This window comes from Ranitomeya imitator, chromosome 3 (assembly GCF_032444005.1).
Source record: "Ranitomeya imitator isolate aRanImi1 chromosome 3, aRanImi1.pri, whole genome shotgun sequence".
NCBI lineage: Eukaryota > Metazoa > Chordata > Amphibia > Anura > Dendrobatidae > Ranitomeya > Ranitomeya imitator.
In genome coordinates, this window is record NC_091284.1 from 36146488 (window position 1) to 36164819 (window position 18332).

Here is an 18332-nt window from a genome sequence, read left to right on the forward strand (position 1 = left end):
GACAGCACCGCTATTGGCTGGAAGCCGCCATCTTGTTATCATGTCAGGAAAACGCTTTTCTAAAGCCGATTGTTCTCATAGTCTCCAAAGAACAAAGCGAGGTGTGCGGGGACGTGTATGGAGAATTACAGCTGCCGCTGTCAGCTCTGCGATGTACGGAGGACGGAGACAAAGACTTACTCTGTGTCTGGAATAATATCTATATTATCTATAGGAGACAAACACGGCGGCCATAGTTGTGCTTTGTCACCATTCAGCCTTCCCGCCCCCATTATTAGAGGAGCTCCGCTGTGGGTGTAGGGTTCCTCCAATGGGATTTATTTATTGGAAAATCTGATTAATTAAGCCAAGATGGTGACTGGCATGGCTGCGCTGCATCTCTGCTACTACTGTCACCTCAGCATCAATCGATCCTTCAAAAGGGGGTCTGCCTTAAAGGGTTACTTAATGGCAATGATATTAGGAGGGGTCATCAAAGTCAGATTGTTGGGGGTCTGACAACAGAAGTGGATCTGTAGCAGCTGTACAGCTGATGGAGCTGTTCTGCTGAACTCCGCACCTGCTCACATCCATCTGAGAACAGCTGATCAGTGCGGGTGCACGATGTCGGACCCCCATCGATTTCATATCATACAAATATTCTTGTAATGGAACAAGGTGCTCATACAATGCCTGCCATAGTAAGCAATATAAGTTGGACTGACCAATCATCTAGTGAATATGGCGGTATAAAGACTCTAAATGTTGGGAAAAAGAAGGATCAGGCATGTTAAATTTTAATATGCCCAATCCTTTAGGCCGGTTTCACACGTCCTGATATTTCAGGTACCAGAAAAACCAATACTATAGATATCAGAATCCAAGTGTCCATGTGTGTAATACTTGTGGCACGTGTGGCAACCGGGTGCTGTATCAGTACCACATGTACCGGCACCAAGGAATCAGTGGTACAGTTAGCGCTGTTCTCCGGCACCAAGTGCCGAAGACGGCTCTCTTCATCCTCCCCTGCTCTGCTGCGACCAGCACTAGCAGGGGAGAATGTTGAGAGTTATAGTCAACTGATAACAGTGACAGCAGGCAGTGGCTGTTAGGACAACTACTCCCATTAGCCCACACCTGCTGCGGCTAATAACGGTGAGAGCAGGCAGCGGCTGATGGGAGTATCCATCATCCGCTGCCTGCGTGATAAATAAAACCGGCGTGAGCTCCCCAGTATTTTTGATAACCAGCTAGGCCAAACTGACAGCTGGGGGCTGCAACCCTCAGTTATCAGCTTCAGCAAGACTGGTTATAAAGAATATAGGGGTCCCCACGCTATTTTTTTAATTATTTAAATTCAAAGGAGGTAAAAGAGACGCAGTAGCACTCACCGATCTGTGGCAGTTTAAACGTCCTTTATTAGAACATGCAGCGAGCAATCTTCACGGCTCAAGGGAGGGAGTGAGAGGAGAAGTGCGACAGGCAAGATGACGACGGCCGTTTCGCGCTAACACCAAGCGCTTCCACGGGTCTGTGTTCAGGAGGAAGTGACGCCAAGATAAGCAGGTAAGAACTCACCGGCTCCTCCCGCATCACCTCCCCCCGAGTTCTAATAAAGGACGTTTAAACTGCCACAGATCGGTGAGTGCTACTGCGTCTCTTTTACCTCCTTTGAATTTTATGGATATTTTGTTCCACGCCAGCACCTCCTGTCTCTGGATCAGACTACCTATTGTTTAATTTCCACATTAAGCTGGTTATCTCTGATTAGGTGAGCGGTGCCGCATTCTTTTTCTCTTTTTTGGTCTGTTAATTATTTAAATGATTAAAAAAAAGGCATGGGGTCCCTCCCATTTTTGACAAGCAGCTTTGCTAAAGCAGACAGCTCGGGGATTGTATTCTCAGGTTGCTAAGGGGCCATGGATATTGACCTCCCCCAGCCTATAAATAGCAGCCTGCAGCTGCCCAGAAAAGGCACATCTATTAGACGTGTTAATTCGGGCACTTTGCACCACTCTTCCCACTTACCCTATAATGGAGGAAAGTGGGGTTCATATTTGTCGGGTTGATGTCACCTTTGTATTGTCTGGTGACATCAAGCCCACGGCTTAGTAATGGAAAGGTGTCTATAAGACACCTATCCATTACTAATCCTATAGTTATATGGTAAATAAAGACACATCCAGAATAGTCTTTTAACGCCTATTCCACCGAAGCCCTCGTCTCCTGTACAATAAAGCAAAAATAAAAAATAACAATATCCCTCACCTGTCTGTCGTTCTGTCTCACACATTAATCCATGTCTGGGGATTAGCAGTTTTCAACCTGGGCGGTACCAAGATGCCAGGCTGAGAACCATTGGGTAATGAGCTGCTGCGAATGCAGCATCGGTGATCTTTTTACAACCATTGGCCATGAAACTTAAATCCTTTCTCAGGGACTCAACACATCTTATCCAACTCCTTCAAAATCTCTGTTTACCACCAGACACGATTTTGATTACAGTAGATGTCGAGTCCCTTTACACCAACATTAATCATGATGTAGGATTGAAAGCGGTTTCCTTTTTTCTGGACTTGAGCACCACAGGGGACAGAGAGCATGATCAACTTCTACTTGATCTACTGTTCTTTGTCCTCGATAAAAACTATTTTGTTTTCGATAGGAGTTTTTATAGACAGGTTAAGGGTACCGCCATGGGGGCACAGTGTGTACCTTCCTACGCGAATTTATTCTTAGGATGGTGTACAGGCATGGTCTCAGTAGTGTACAGGCATGTGGCATTTAGGGAAAGGTGCCTTAAGTGGCTTCGATTTATCGATGACATTGTGATGTTTTGGACAGACACCGAAGAGGATTGTAACCATTTCATCGCTGATCTGAATGATAATCCCTTCAATATTAGGCTTACATCGCATATATCACAAACTTCGGTGGAATTCTTGGATCTTAAAGTAAGCTTGGCAGGCTCGAATGTTGTCACTACATTATACCGTAAGCCGACGGCGACGAATAGTTTGTTACACTATTCAAGTTTTCATCCTAGGCACCTCAAGAATGGCATTCCAACCGGCCAATTTCTGCGCTTGAAGAGAAACTGCAGTTTGATGTCTGACTTCCAGCATGAAGCGAGGACACTTACAGATCGCTTCAGACACCGTGGATACCCAAAGAAGATAATCTCTTCTGCGTATCAGAGGGCCTGGACTAGCTCGCGCTTGGATTTACTTCAGAGACACGAGATTTACTTCAGAGACAGACACGTGAGTTAAATACACCACTTGGTATTGTGACTACCTTTAACAATCAGTGGCAGGACATCTATAAGATCCTGGATCGGAGTTGGGGCACTCTACTGAGTGAACCCAGACTAATGCAGCGCCCCAGAGATCTGGTCGTTGCAGTATGCCACTCTGCCACTAAGGGGAGTGATGATACGTCTGATGGCACTGAAGGAATTCTACTGACCAGGTATCACCAGCACACATTACACTTCACACTCCGGCCACTAGGGGGAGCAAAAGGCTTTATTTATTGGGCCACTCCTCACACTGGTAAAACTAGGGGTTGGATAGGAAGTTAGTCAGAAGCTGACTGGGTTGGATTCAGGCAACATCCCGTGGCAGGGGGTGTTGCAGGGAGAAGACACAGGGGGGTCCCTGTCAGGCGTGGGAACCTGGCAGGTGACTAGCGAACAGAGCAAAATGTAACGAAACCACGCCTGCACACCCCGCGGCGGTATCCAAGAGAGAGACACGAAGGAAAGGATATTGTGGAGCAGTGAGAAACGAGATCAAGCACAAAGGAGAACCAGTAGGAGTCGTGCCGTGAGACCGAGGCAACATCCTACTGAGGCGCGTAGCCGGTGGCCCGAACACAGCGGGAGTAACTGACTCTAGGCCTTACTTCGAACTCCGCAGGACAGTTAATTATAGGTTGGCTGTCTACCTATTAAATTTCCTATGAAGACATAGGGGGCAACGCGTGGAGAGGGGCGTCTCTAGGGTCCTGGAAGAGCTCCGAGCCTTCCCGTCATACAGGTGCGTCCTAGCCATAACATACCTGGGGGACGAGAAACTAGTAACATCTGGAACTAAAGAGAGAGAGAGCTGTAGAGAACGAACTAACGAGAACAGCAGTTGTGAGGACTATTCCGAATGCTCAGCAGGGTAGCACTACAACACACAGGCGCTAGTGGTAGGCACTGATTTCCACCTGCAAAGGGAACTCTGGATGTACCCATCGGACCGGCCGGTCTCAGATAGCCCTGTTAAGCGTGCTCTGGATTGAGGATCCTGAAGTCTTCAGTAAAGAGGTAAAGAGACTGCAACCTTGTGTCCTCGTTATTGACTGCACCTCACACCATCACCATCCACCTTACTGGGAAGCCCTGGGGACATACTTCACCTGTCGGAAGGTATACCATCTAGCTGCCATTCCATCACCCCAGCGGACCCCACAGCAGCGTCGGTCACCCTGACCGAACACCACAGGTGGCGTCACGAAACCTTGACAGACTCCTATCACCTTTTATTGGACGCCCCTTAGCAGGGTCGCGGACCGGGTCTAGCCACCGTGACAGCCTCAGAACCGAATCAGAGAGGCCCGGTACCGAGAACTCGTGGCCCTGTGTCTGGGGGCGCTTCAACTTGGCGTCACGAACAGGATCGTACTTAAGCCTGAGAAGCAGGTCATGTGTGCCTTGGAATTGTGATTGAAACGTGTTTGGACTGTGATTTATTGCAAAGACTGTGTATCGCTATCTGCCGCGAGATCCCCGCCAAAACTGCCGCCATTGCCGCGCCACAGGGAGCGCAGGAGAAGAAGAAGGGCGTGGAAGTGGGCGTGAAAGAACTGAAGAGCGCGAAAGATAATGGCCGCCCAGTCTAAGTATTGTTGTATCCTGAGGGCGGGCCCGTCAGCCGCTGAGGTCCGCCTTCTGATCCTCTATGGAGGGTGGGGACAGTGGGGATAGAGCCGCCCCCGAAAGAGAGCCCGGGAAGAAGATCCAGAGGAGGGGACAAAGATGGCGACTTCCAGGCCACCACATGGAGACGACCCGGCCAGGCGCAGGCCTGCATCATCCGCGGCGACCCCGGGGTCACCGCCGCTGCAGAGATCGACCGCTGTGGAGCTGCCTGAGGGAAAACCCGGCGGACGGATGCCTGATGGCTGGGTGGCCGCCGCTGAGGCTCGGTGGCTGGAGCGCTGCCTGGAGGCCCGCGCTCGGGTGAGTTCCCGGTTGGGCCACCCGACGGAGATCCGTCTCTCCCCCGTGTCCCCTCCTCTACCCACTCCGGCCGCGTCAGATCCCCGCACCCAACTAGGGAATCGCGCTCCGTGGGAGCCGGACCTGCGGATCCTGCCGGTGACGGAACATCAGCGACGCCTAGTGGCGGCATGGAGGAAACAGCCTCGACCTGTGACCATGATCGACCTCACAGAAGAGGAGAAGGTCCCACCATCACAGTGGGGGGTGGTGGTCTTCTATAACCCCAAGGAGGAGAGGGGGGTCATCCAGGAGATTGGAGAGCCTTTGCAGGTCCGTGTCAACCGGAGCGAGGTGGAGCCCTGTTATGGAACGGTCGATGAGGATCGTGACTTGAGACCTGGGGATGCTGTGACCTACACCCGGTGGCAGAGGGAGACCGGCTGGGTGGCCAGGGGTGTCCAGAGATGCGCAATCCTTCAGGTTGCAGCTGAGGTTCCAGAGGGTGAAGCCCCTGCTGCGGACCACCAGACAGACCAGGCCCCGCGTGTCATTGGGGGTCCCACCCGTTCTCGGGCGAGAGGGGTGGTCTGCGAGGTAAGACCGCAACCGTCGCAGCAATAAACCTCGAAAACCCGACAAATGTAAATAGTTAACTGTTTCCTGCTTTTGCTGCTTTAAACCCGTCCAGCATTATTCCTTAAAGGGATCCCTTTGTTGACCCGGGATCCCTATTGTTTTCATTCCTTTTTCTACGTTGCACAAGTTCATCATTGTTTAAAAGACTGCCGGATCATGAACAGTGAATGATTCCAAAACTGTTTTGTATATAGTTTGCACCTTCTTAAAGGCGCTCCCTACTGGTTTTACAAAAGAAAGAAGACTTTGCGAAGATAATGCTTCTGGACATGACGCAGAAGGTCTTGCTTTCACTGGACTTGCAGACAGAGAGAATCTGCACTACCTCATAGAGACTCGGTTCCCTCTTAAAGGGAATGTTTACATGTTGCCTTAGGAAATGTTGATAATGTTGAAATTTAGAACAGTTTGATAATGTTAATACAGATTCAGGACAGGAAAGATTGAAAGTGAACCCGTAGGGGTTAGAGAGAGAGAGTCCTCCTGAGAACCGTAGAACGACAGTTGGTTGTTGGAAGAGCGACAATGACAGTAGGCCCAGCCCGGGAGCTAGGCGGTCCTGCATTGGTGAAGCTAGAAAGGAAAGACAAGTTGAGTTATTTTATAGTATTTTGTAGTAGGCCTTTAGTGGGTTCAGCTTATACGCCCTTAAAGGAAAAGTTAAATTATTGTTCAGAGTTTGCACTTAGTAGAATACCCGGCTGGGTGATAAGAGTTATTTATAGTCATAATGTTATTTAAAAAAAAATATTTAATCCTGTTTTTGTTTGTAACGTTCAAGTGTCCTCACCTCCCATAAAGGGAAGTATTGTTCTATTTACTTGTTTTAAGCATTTCAAAATTTTGTATGTCTTTTGCTGAAATGTATTGTTGTTCTTCTTCCCAGTCCAGGAGTACTGGATTTAACCGGGGGGGAGTGCAGCGCCCCAGAGATCTGGTCATTGCAGTATGACACTCTGCCACTAAGGGGAGTGATGGTACGTCTGATGGCACTGAAGGAGTTCTACTGACCAGGTATCACCAGCACACATTACACTTCACACTCCGGCCACTAGGGGGAGCAAAAGGCTTTATTTATTGGGCCCCTCCTCACACTGGTAAAACTAGGGGTTGGATAGGAAGTTAGTCAGAAGCTGACTGGGTTGGATTCAGGCAACATCCCGTGGCAGGGGGTGTTGCAGGGAGAAGACACAGGGGGGTCCCTGTCAGGCGTGGGAACCTGGCAGGTGCCTAGCGAACAGAGCAGAACGTAGCGGAACCGCGCCTGCACACCCCGCGGCGGTATCCAAGAGAGAGACACGAAGGGAAGGATATTGTGGAACAGTGAGAAACGAGATCAAGCACAAAGGAGAACCAGTAGGAGTCGTGGCGTGAGACCGAGGCAACATCCTACTGAGGCGCGTAGCCGGAACACAGCGGGAGTAACTGACTCTAGGCCTTACTTCGAACTCCGCAGGACAGTTAATTATAGGTTGGCTGTCTACCTTAAATTTCCTACGAAGACATAGGGGGCAACGCGTGGAGAGGGGCGTCTCTAGGGTCCCGGAAGAGCTCCGAGCCTTCGCGTCCTAGCCATAACATACCTGGGGGACGAGAAACTAGTAACATCTGGAACTAAAGAGAGAGAGAGCTGTAGAGAACGAACTAACGAGAACAGCAGTTGTGAGGACTATTCCGAATGCTCAGCAGGGTAGCAGTACAACACACAGGCGCTAGTGGTAGGCACTGATTTCCACCTGCAAAGGGAATTCTGGATGTACCCATCGGACCGGCCGGTCTCAGATAGCCCTGTTAAGCGTGCTCTGGATTGAGGATCCTGAAGTCTTCAGTAAAGAGGTAAAGAGTCTGCAACCTTGTGTCCTCGTTATTGACTGCACCTCACACCATCACCATCCACCTTACTGGGAAGCCCTGGGGACATACTTCACCTGTGGGAAGGCATACCATCTAGCTGCCATTCCATCACCCCAGCGGACCCCACAGCAGCGTCGGTCACCCTGACCGAACACCACAGGTGGCGTCACGAAACCTTGACAGACTCCTATCACCTTTTATTGGACGCCCCTTAGCAGGGTCACGGACCGGATCTAGCCACCGTGACAGCCTCAGAACCGAATCAGAGAGGCCGGGTACCGAGAACTCGTGGCCCTGTGTCTGGGGGCGCTCCACTAACACCGCATATCTCGGCCAGCCCTAAATTGATAGCTCGACGGGCAAATGTCTGAAGGATATGCTTTGCCACAGTCACTTTACACGCCCTACATCCAGATTAAATAGGGGAATGAGGACTTTTGGAACCTTCCCATGTGGCGGTTGTAATGTTTGCCAGTATATGGTGGCCCAGGATGGTCTTTCGCTCACTGTCTCTCCTTTCCAGATTACACCGAAAAAAGCCTTCTTTAACTGCAAGACTCGCTCACTTGTGTATGCTCTAATCTGCGATTGCCCGAAAGTCTACGTGGGACAGACCACGCAAGAATTGCGAAGAATAACACAGCAACACTTGTCCAATATCTCAACGGCACTAAGGGATCGTGAAAGGGGTAGGGGCATTTCGTCTGTTGCTACTCATTTTTTGGAGTTCCATAATGGACGGACAAGGGGACTAAAGGTTATGGGACTTGAGGGAATCTCACAAAATATTCGAGGTGGCGATGTGGTCAGGAGACTGCTAAGATGTGAATCAAAGTGGATCCACAATTTAAATACTCTTACTCCACATGGACTGAACGAGGAATTGCTTTTTACTGGCTATTACAAACAACTTTAGAATATGTAGTGATGGTAAAATAATGAGAAGTGCTGGTGCGTATTTTGTTTATGTGCCCCTTTTCTCTTTTAGGTCTTGGAGTATTATACTGTTCTGGTCATTAAATACGGATGAACTAGTTTCTATCTGTCGAAAACCATGGTTTTCTTAAATATCTGAAACTAATTGCTTATTTTAATATTAACATCATTTTTCATACTATGCTATGTGACCTTATGTATTGTGTTCAGCCTATGTATCTATTTCTGCGTATGCATTCTTCACAGGACTTAAATTATGTTACCACGTATATGTGTTTGTATGCATTTATTGTTCCCTGGTATACTTTGGGCATTTTTTGTTCTGCTCTGGTATGTCAGTGCCCGTGTGGTGGTCATACTTTGCCCATCATGATATTGTCCTGCCGCCTAGGAGATATCTCTCTCCCTGTGTCCCTCTGCCTCCCTTTGCCCGTTCCTGGTCCATTGTGACATTTACTAAGTGCTGCCATTTAACAGGTTTCTCTGTCTCCTCGGTGTCCGTCCTCGGCCCATTGCGCGTGCGCTTGCTTGCGCGTGCACGCTGGACCCTGGGCGGACATCTTGGGACAGGGGACCTGGACTTCACGCGCCATATTGTGCAGGCGCCGGTGCGTTGTATTCCTGGTCGGGCGCTTCCTGTCTGTGTTGCGCCCGTTTTGGATGCATTGCGCGTTCCTGGTCCATTGTGACATTTACTAAGTGCTGCCATTTAACAGGTTTCTCTGTCTCCTCGGTGTCCGTCTTCGGCCCATTGCGCGTGCGCTTGCTTGCGCGTGCACGCTGGACCCTGGGCAGACATCTTGGGACAGGGGACCTGGACTTCACGCGCCACATTGCGCAGGCGCCGGTGCGTTGTATTCCTGGTCGGGCGCTTCCTGTCTGTGTTGCGCCCGTTTTGGATACATTGCGCGTTCCTGGTCCATTGTGACAATCACTAAGTGCTGCCATCTAACAGGTTTCTCTGTCTCCTCGGTGTCCGTCCTCGGGCCATTGCGCGTGCGCTTGCTTGCGCGTGCACGCTGGACCCTGGGCAGACATCTTGGGACAGGGGACCTAGACTTCACGCGCCATATTGCGCAGGCGCCGGTGCGGTGGATTCTTGGTCGGGTGCTTCCTGTCTGTGTTGCGCCTGTCTTGGATGCATTGCGCATGCGCCGTCTTGGCGCGTGCGCACTTGCACCCGGGCGGGCGCTCCGGAACAGGAGCCTCGGCCTCTATCCTCTCACCACGCAGAGTTGCAGGCCACTTCCGGCCCCCTCGTGCACATTGACTACCTGAACTTCATCCGGACACCTCCTGTCTCCAGCTGACTCTACTCTGCTAATCATCTTAAAGGTACTTAACAACATGATACGGACACTACTGGTATTGCCCCTGAGGAAGCCAGTTTACTGGCGATACGCATTGGGCACCTGTGCCCGGTGCCACCTTCTTATATTGCCATCTTCTATTGCCCTGATATACCGCACAGGAATGCTACCTTGGAAGCCTGGTACACAGCGTCAGGTAGTATAGGACACCCTATTGTTTGGCAATTTTCAGCCACGGGGGTCTCTCATTTGAGGTACTAGTGTATCCTTAAAAAAAAAACATATTTGGACTCTTTAGGTAGTTTTCAGGGTGGCACTGTGGTTTGACCTTATTACAGGTCTGGTCTCTATACCTCTTTGCTATGTTTTGCAATTTTAATTGTTTTTAACTGCTTTTTGTAATGTTCTAAGTGTGGTTTAATAAACTTGTTATATTTTGATAAATCTCTGTGGTGATCCCTTTAGCATGCATGCTACCCTTTTCTTTTGTCTATTGTACCGTGTTCTCTTGTAGCATGCTATAGGTGATCCCTGGCGGTGGTGCCTGCCTATACTTTGTTGATTATATCGGTGAGCAGCGGTGACATCATTGAGATTACCTCCAATCACTGAGGCTGCGTTCCCAGCCGGGCTGAACTGCGGTGACCTCAGCGCTGTGAGAAAAAGTCACTGAGTTCACCGCAGATCTTTGATACGGCAGGTCTTGTGAGGTGTTCCTGGTCTACGGCAGGTCTTGTGGGGTGTTCCCAGTTTACGGGAGGTCTTGAGGGGTGTTCCTGGTGTATGGCAATGGGGTGTTCCCAGTATATGGAAAGTCTTGTGAGGTGTTATCAGTATACAGAAGGCCTTATGGGGTGTTCCTGATGTACAGCAAATTTTTTGAGATTGTCCTGGAATCTGGCAGGTCTTGTGTGGTGTACCCGGTATACGGCAGGTCTTGTGGGGTGTTTCCATTATAGAGTAGGTTTTGTGGGGTGTTCCCGGTATACGGCAGGTATTGTGGGTTGTACCCAGTATACGGCAGGTCTTGTGGAGTGTTACCGGTATACGGCAGGTCTAGTGGGTTGTTCACGGTATACTGCAGGTATTGTGGTTGTTGCCGGTATATGGCAGGTCTAGTGGGTTGTTTCTGGTATACTGCCGTGTTGTGAATTCTGTGGTCAAGCTCCCTCCTGTGGTCATGAGTGGTACTTCGGCTGGTTCTGTCTATGAGCTTCCTCTGGTGGATGTGAGTGGGGCTGCGGCTTCTGAGTTTCCTTCCTCAGGTGACGAGGTTAAGTCGTTAGGTGCTGCTCTATTTAACTCCACCTAGTTCTTTGTTCCTGGCCTCCAGTCAATGTTCCAGTATTGGTCTTGCTCTCTCCTGGATCGTTCTTGTGGCCTGTCTGCCCTGCATAAGCTAAGTTTTGCTTGTGTTACTTTTGTTTGCTATATTTTCTGTCCAGCTTGCTGTATTGGTTTTTCTTGCTTGCTGGAAGCTCTGAGACGCAGAGGGAGCACCTCCGTACCGTTAGTCGGTGCGGAGGGTCTTTTTGCCCCCTCTGCGTGGTTGTTTGTAGGTTTTTGTGCTGACTGCAAAGCTATCTTTCCTATCCTCGGTCTATTCAGTAAGTCGGGCCTCACTTTGCTAAAATCTATTTCATCTCTGTGTTTGTATTTTCATCTTAACCCCTTCAAGACCCAGCCTATTTTGACCTTAAAGACCTTGCCGTTTTTTGCAATTCTGACCAGTGTCCCTTTATGAGGTAATAACTCAGGAACGCTTCAACGGATCCTAGCGGTTCTGAGATTGTTTTTTCGTGACATATTGGGCTTCATGTTAGTGGTAAATTTAGGTCAATAAATTCTGCATTTATTTGTGATAAACACGGAAATTTGGCGAAAATTTTGAAAATTTCGCAATTTTCACATTTTGAATTTTTATTCTGTTAAACCAGAGAGATATGTGACACAAAATAGTTAATAAATAACATTTCCCACATGTTTACTTTACATCAGCACAATTTTGGAAACAAAATTTTTTTTTGTTAGGAAGTTATAAGGGTTAAAATTTGACCAGCGATTTGTCATTTTTACAACGAAATTTACAAAACCATTTTTTTTAGGGACCACCTCACATTTGAAGTCAGTTTGAGGGGTCTATATGGCTGAAAATACCCAAAAGTGACACCATTCTAAAAACTGCACCCCTCAAGGTACTCAAAACCACATTCAAGAAGTTTATTAACCCTTCAGGTGCTTCACAGCAGCAGAAGCAACATGGAAGGAAAAAATGAACATTTAACTTTTTAGTCACAAAAATTATCTTTTAGCAACAATTTTTTTATTTTCCCAATGGTAAAAGGAGAAACTGAACCACGAAAGTTGTTGTCCAATTTGTCCTGAGTACGCTGATACCTCATATGTGGGGGTAAACCACTGTTTGGGCGCACGGCAGGGCTTGGAAGGGAAGGAGCGCCATTTGACTTTTTGAATCAAAAATTGGCTCCACTCTTTAGCGGACACCATGTCACGTTTGGAGAGCCCCCGTGTGCCTAAAAATTGGAGCTCCCCCACAAATGACCCCATTTTGGAAACTAGACGCCCCAAGGAACTTATCTAGATGCATAGTGAGCACTTTGAACCCCCAGGTGCTTCACAAATTGATCCGTAAAAATGAAAAAGTACTTTTTTTTCACAAAAAAATTCTTTTAGCCTCAATTTTTTCATTTTCACATGGGCAACAGGATAAAATGGATCCTAAAATGTGTTGGGCAATTTCTCCTGAGTACACCAATACCTCACATGTGGGGGTAAACCACTGTTTGGGCACATGGTAAGGCTCGGAAGGGAAGGAGCGCCATTTGACTTTTTGAATGAAAAATTATTTCCATCGTTAGCGGACACCATGTCGCGTTTGGATAGCTCCTGTGTGCCTAAACATTGGCGCTCCCCCACAAGTGACCCCATTTTGGAAACTAGACCCCCCAAGGAACTTATTTAGATGCCTAGTGAGCACTTTAAACCCTCAGGTGCTTCACAAATTGATCTGTAAAAATGAAAAAGTACTTTTTTTTCACAAAAAAATTATTTTCGCCTCAATTTTTTCATTTTCACATGGGCAGTAGGATAAAATGGATCATAAAATTTGTTGGGCAATTTCTCCCGAGTACGCCGATACCTCATATGTGGGGGTAAACCACTGTTTGGGCACACGGCAGGGCTCGGAAGGGAAGGCGCGCCATTTGACTTTTTGAATGGAAAATTAGCTCCAATTGTTAGCGGACACCATGTCGCGTTTGGAGAGCCCCCTGTGTGCCTAAACATTGGAGCTCCCCCACAAGTGACCCCATTTTGGAAACTAGACCCCCCAAGGAACTTATCTAGATGCATATTGAGCACTTTAAACCCCCAGGTGCTTCACAGAAGTTTATAACGCAGAGCCATGAAAATAAAAAATAATTTTTCTTTCCTCAAAAATGATTTTTTAGCCTGGAATTTCCTATTTTGCCAAGGATAATGGGAGAAATTGGACCCCAAATATTGTTGTCCAGTTTGTCCTGAGTACGCTGATACCCCATATGTGGGGGTAAACCACTGTTTGGGCGCACGGCAGGGCTCGGAAGGGATGGCACGCCATTTGGCTTTTTAAATGGAAAATTAGCTCCAATCATTAGCGGACACCATGTCACGTTTGGAGAGCCCCTGTGTGCTTAAACATTGGAGATCCCCCAGAAATGACACCATTTTGGAAACTAGACCCCCAAAGGAACTAATCTAGATGTGTGGTGAGGACTTTGAACCCCCAAGTGCTTCACAGAAGTTTATAACGCAGAGCCATGAAAATAAAAAAAAAAATTATTTTCTCAAAAATGATCTTTTAGCCTGCAATTTTTTATTTTCCCAAGGGTAACAGGAGAAATTTGACCCCAAAAGTTGTTGTCCAGTTTCTCCTGAGTACGCTGATACCCCATATGTGGGGGTAAATCACTGTTTGGGCACATGCCGGGGCTCGGAAGTGAAGTAGTGACGTTTTGAAATGCAGACTTTGATGGAATGCTCTGTGGGCGTCACGTTGCGTTTGCAGAGCCCCTGATGTGGCTTAACAGTAGAAACCCCACACAAGTGACCCCATTTTGGAAACTAGACCCCCAAAGGAACTTATCTAGATGTGTGGTGAGCACTTTGAACCCCCAAGTGCTTCATAGAAGTTTATAATGCAGAGCCGTGAAAATAATAAATACGTTTTCTTTCCTCAAAAATAATTATTTAGCCCAGAATTTTTTAATTTTCTCAAGGGTAACAGGAGAAATTTGACCCCAAAAGTTGTTGTCCAGTTTCTCCTGAGTACGGTGATACCCCATATGTGGGGGTAAACTACTGTTTGGGCACATGCCGGGGCTTGGAATTGAAGTAGTGACGTTTTGAAATGCAGACTTTGATGGAATGCTCTGCGGGCGTCACGTTGCGTTTGCAGAGCCCCTGATGTGCCTAAACAGTAGAAACCCCCAACAAGTGACCCCATTTTGGAAACTAGACCCTGAAAGGAACTTATCTAGATGTGTGGTGAGCACTTTGAACCCCCAAGTGCTTCATAGAAGTTTATAATGCAGAGCCGTGAAAATAATAAATACGTTTTCTTTCCTCAAAAATAATTATTTAGCCCAGAATTTTTTATTTTCCCAAGGGTTACAGGAGAAATTGGACCCCAAAAGTTGTTGTCCAGTTTCTCCTGAGTACGCTGATACCCCATATGTGGGGGTAAACCACTGTTTGGGCACACGTCGGGGCTCAGAAGGGAAGTAGTGACTTTTGAAATGCAGACTTTGATGGAATGGTCTGCGGGTGTCACGTTGCGTTTGCAGAGCCCCTGGTGTGCCTAAACAGTAGAGACCCCCCACAAGTGACCCCATTTTAGAAACTAGACCCCCCAAGGAACTTATCTAGATATGTGGTGAGCACTTTGAACCCCCAAGTGCTTCACAGACGTTTACAACGCAGAGCCGTGAAAATAAAAAATCATTTTTCTTTCCTCAAAAATTATGTTTTAGCAAGCATTTTTTTAGATTCACAAGGGTAACAGGAGAAATTGGACCCCAGTAATTGTTGCGCAGTTTGTCCTGAGTATGCTGGTACCCCATATGTGGGGGTAAACCACTGTTTGGGCACACGTCAGGGCTCGGAAGTGAGGGAGCACCATTTGACTTTTTGAATACGAGATTGGCTGGAATCAATGGTGGCGCCATGTTGCGTTTGGAGACCCCTGATGTGCCTAAACAGTGGTAACCCCTCAATTCTAACTCCAACACTAACCCCAACACACCCCTAACCCTAATCCCAACTGTAGCAATAATCCTAATCACAACCCTAACCCCAACACACCCCTAACCACAACACTAACCCCAACACACCCCTAACCCTAACCACAACCCTAATTCCAACCCTAACCCTAAGGCTATGTGCCCACGTTGCAGATTCGTGTGAGATATTTTCGCACCATTTTTGAAAAATCTGCGGGTAAAAGGCACTCTGTTTTACCTGCGGATTTTCCGCGGATTCCCAGTGTTTTTTGTGCGGATTTCACCTGCGGATTCCTATTGAGGAACAGGTGTAAAACGCTGCGGAATCCGCACAAAGAATTGACATGCTGCGGAAAATACAACGCAGCGTTCCCGCGCGGTATTTTCCGCACCATGGGCACAGCGGATTTGGTTTTTCATATGTTTACATGGTACTGTAAACCTGATGGAACACTGCTGCGGATCCGCAGCCAAATCCGCACCGTGTGCACATAGCCTAATTCTAAAGGTATGTGCACACGCTGCGGATCCGCAGCAGTTTCCCATGAGTGTACAGTTCAATGTAAACCTATGGGAAACAAAAATCGCTGTACACATGCTGCGGAAAAACTGCACGGAAACGCAGCGGTTTACATTCCGCAGCATGTCACTTCTTTGTGCGGATTCCGCAGCGGTTTTACAACTGCTCCAATAGAAAATCGCAATTGTAAAACCGCAGTGAAATGCGCAGAAAAAAACGCGGTAAATCCGCCATAAATCCGCAGCGGTTTAGCACTGCGGATTTATCAAATCCGCAGCGGAAAAATCCGCAGAGGACCAGAATACGTGTGCACATTCCTAACCCTAACCCTAGCCCTAACCCTACCCCTAACCCTACCCCTAACCCTACCCCTAACCCTAACCCTACCCCTACCCCTAACCCTAACCCTACCCCTACCCCTAACCCTAACCCTAACCCTACCCCTAGCCCTAACCCTAACCCTAACCCTACCCCTAACCCTAACCCTATTCTAACATTAGTGGAAAAAAAAAAATTTCTTTATTTTTTTATTGTCCCTACCTATGGGGGTGACAAAGGGGGGGGGGTCATTTATTATTTTTTTTATTTTGATCACTGAGATAGATTATATCTCAGTGATCAAAATGCACTTTGGAACGAATCTGCCGGCCGGCAGATTCGGCGGGCGCACTGCGCATGCGCCCGCCATTTTGGAAGATGGCGGCGCCCGGGAGAAGACGGACGGGACCACGGCTGGATCGGTAAGTATGATAGGGTGGGGGGGGAACACGGGGGGGGGATCGGAGCACGGGGGGGGGGGAATCGGAGCGCGGGAGGGGTGGAACGGAGCGCGGGGGGCGTGGAATGGAGCACGGGGGGGCTGGAACGGAGCACGGGGGGTGGAACGGAGCACGGGGGGGGGTGGATCGGAGTGCAGGGGGGGTGATTGGAGCACGGGGGGGTGATTGGAGCACGGGGGGAGCGGACACGAGCACGGGGGGGAGCGGAGCACTGGACGGAGAGGAGCCGGAGCAGTGTACCGGCCAGATCGGGGGGGGTGGGGGGGCGATCGGAGGGGTGGGGTGGGGGCACACTAGTATTTGCCATGGCCGATGATATTTCAGCATCGGCCATGGCTGGATTGTAATATTTCACCCGTTATAATGGGTGAAATATTACAAATCGCTCTGATTGGCAGTTTCACTTTCAACAGCCAATCAGAGCGATCGTAGCCACGAGGGGGTGAAGCCACCCCCCCTGGGCTAAACTACCACTCCCCCTGTCCCTGCAGATCGGGTGAAATGGGAGTTAACCCTTTCACCCGATCTGCAGGGACGCGATCTTTCCATGACGCCGCATAGGCGTCATGGGTCGGAATGGCACCGACTTTCATGACGCCTACGTGGCGTCAAAGGTCGGGAAGGGGTTAACTCACAGTCATTATATATGGGGGGCTGTCTTTTCCTTTGGGAAATTTCTCTGAGGCAAAGTAGGCTTATTTTTCTATCTTCAGGGCTAGCTAGTTTCTCAGGCTGTGCCGAGTTGCATAGGGAGCGTTAGGCGCAATCCACGGCTACCTCTAGTGTGGTATGATAGGATTAGGGATTGTGGTCAGCAGAGTTCCCACGTCTCAGAGCTTGTCCTATGTTAGTAACTATCAGGTCACTTTGTGTGCTCTTAACCACCAGGTCCATTGTGGTTCTGAATCACCTGTTCATAACAGTACTGGAGGCCCAAAGTACTAATGCTTCTCAATAGAGGGAAAAGAGAAGTTCTGAGACCATTTTTTTTTCTCTGTGTAACATCTCTACTGGCATCACAGCATGGCCTCACATCTCTCACACAATCTTACCCACTGCTCCAGGTCATGATGTGGTTTCTGTTTCTTGCCAGCTCCATAGTCTGTTCCTCTGCTCTGTGCATGCTTCATGGCTGTGTGTATAGGGGGCCGGCGCCTGAACTCTCTGGTTCTTATAGGAATCAGGTGCACCTGTCCAATCAGTTCCTGACCAATTACCGAGAGGCCTCCTGTATATAGTGCAGCTCCACCCTGTGCTCTGGGCCTGTGCAATGTGTTTGCTCAGTTAGTGTTTTGCTTCTGAGTTTGCCAGGTCTAGCTCTGTGTTGCTCCCTCTCTGGAGGCTTTTCTCTGTGCATTTGCCTTTATCTTTGTCCGCCCTCCAGGAGGCAGAATATCCTGGTCCCTGTGTCTTTGTCCTTGTGTCTTGTTCCATTGCCTTGTCTGTACTTAGTCTTGTCTCGGTCTCCTTGTGTGTGCCTTCCTTCCCTGCTGTGTCTTTCCTTGTGTTCTCGGTCTGCTTGCACTCCGCACTCTTGCGGTTCTGCCTGCTCTGCATCTTGGTGGCTTAGCCGCTGCTCCGCACTTCTGCGGTTCTGCTCCGTCTTGCTCTGCTCCGCTCCCGTTGCTGCAGAAACCTCTTGCTGCAGTTCCCCTCTGCAATCCTTGCGGTTCCACTTTGCTTAGCTTCTGCAGTATCTCATGCTGCAGCTTCTCTCCACATTCTTTGTGGCTCTGCTCAGCTTTTGTCGCTACGCTACCGCTTGCTGCTTTTCCATTCCTATCTGCAGTCTTTCACTCCTCTCCTGTGTGAACAGGTCCCTACCTG

At 48.7% G+C, this 18332-nt stretch overlaps 1 protein-coding gene across 1 annotated transcript in view; it reads right to left on the minus strand.

Annotated features, from left to right (window-relative positions):
- The window catches only part of RIPPLY3 (ripply transcriptional repressor 3), a 59225-nt gene extending 41585 nt beyond the window's left edge, over positions 1–17640 (minus strand). The window contains exon 1 of the mRNA XM_069760031.1: positions 17558–17640. Coding sequence (XP_069616132.1) covers positions 17558–17628 — 71 coding nt within the window. The 5' untranslated portion in view covers positions 17629–17640. The remainder of the gene's footprint in view (positions 1–17557) is intronic.
- Between the last annotated feature and the right edge of the window lie 692 nt (positions 17641–18332).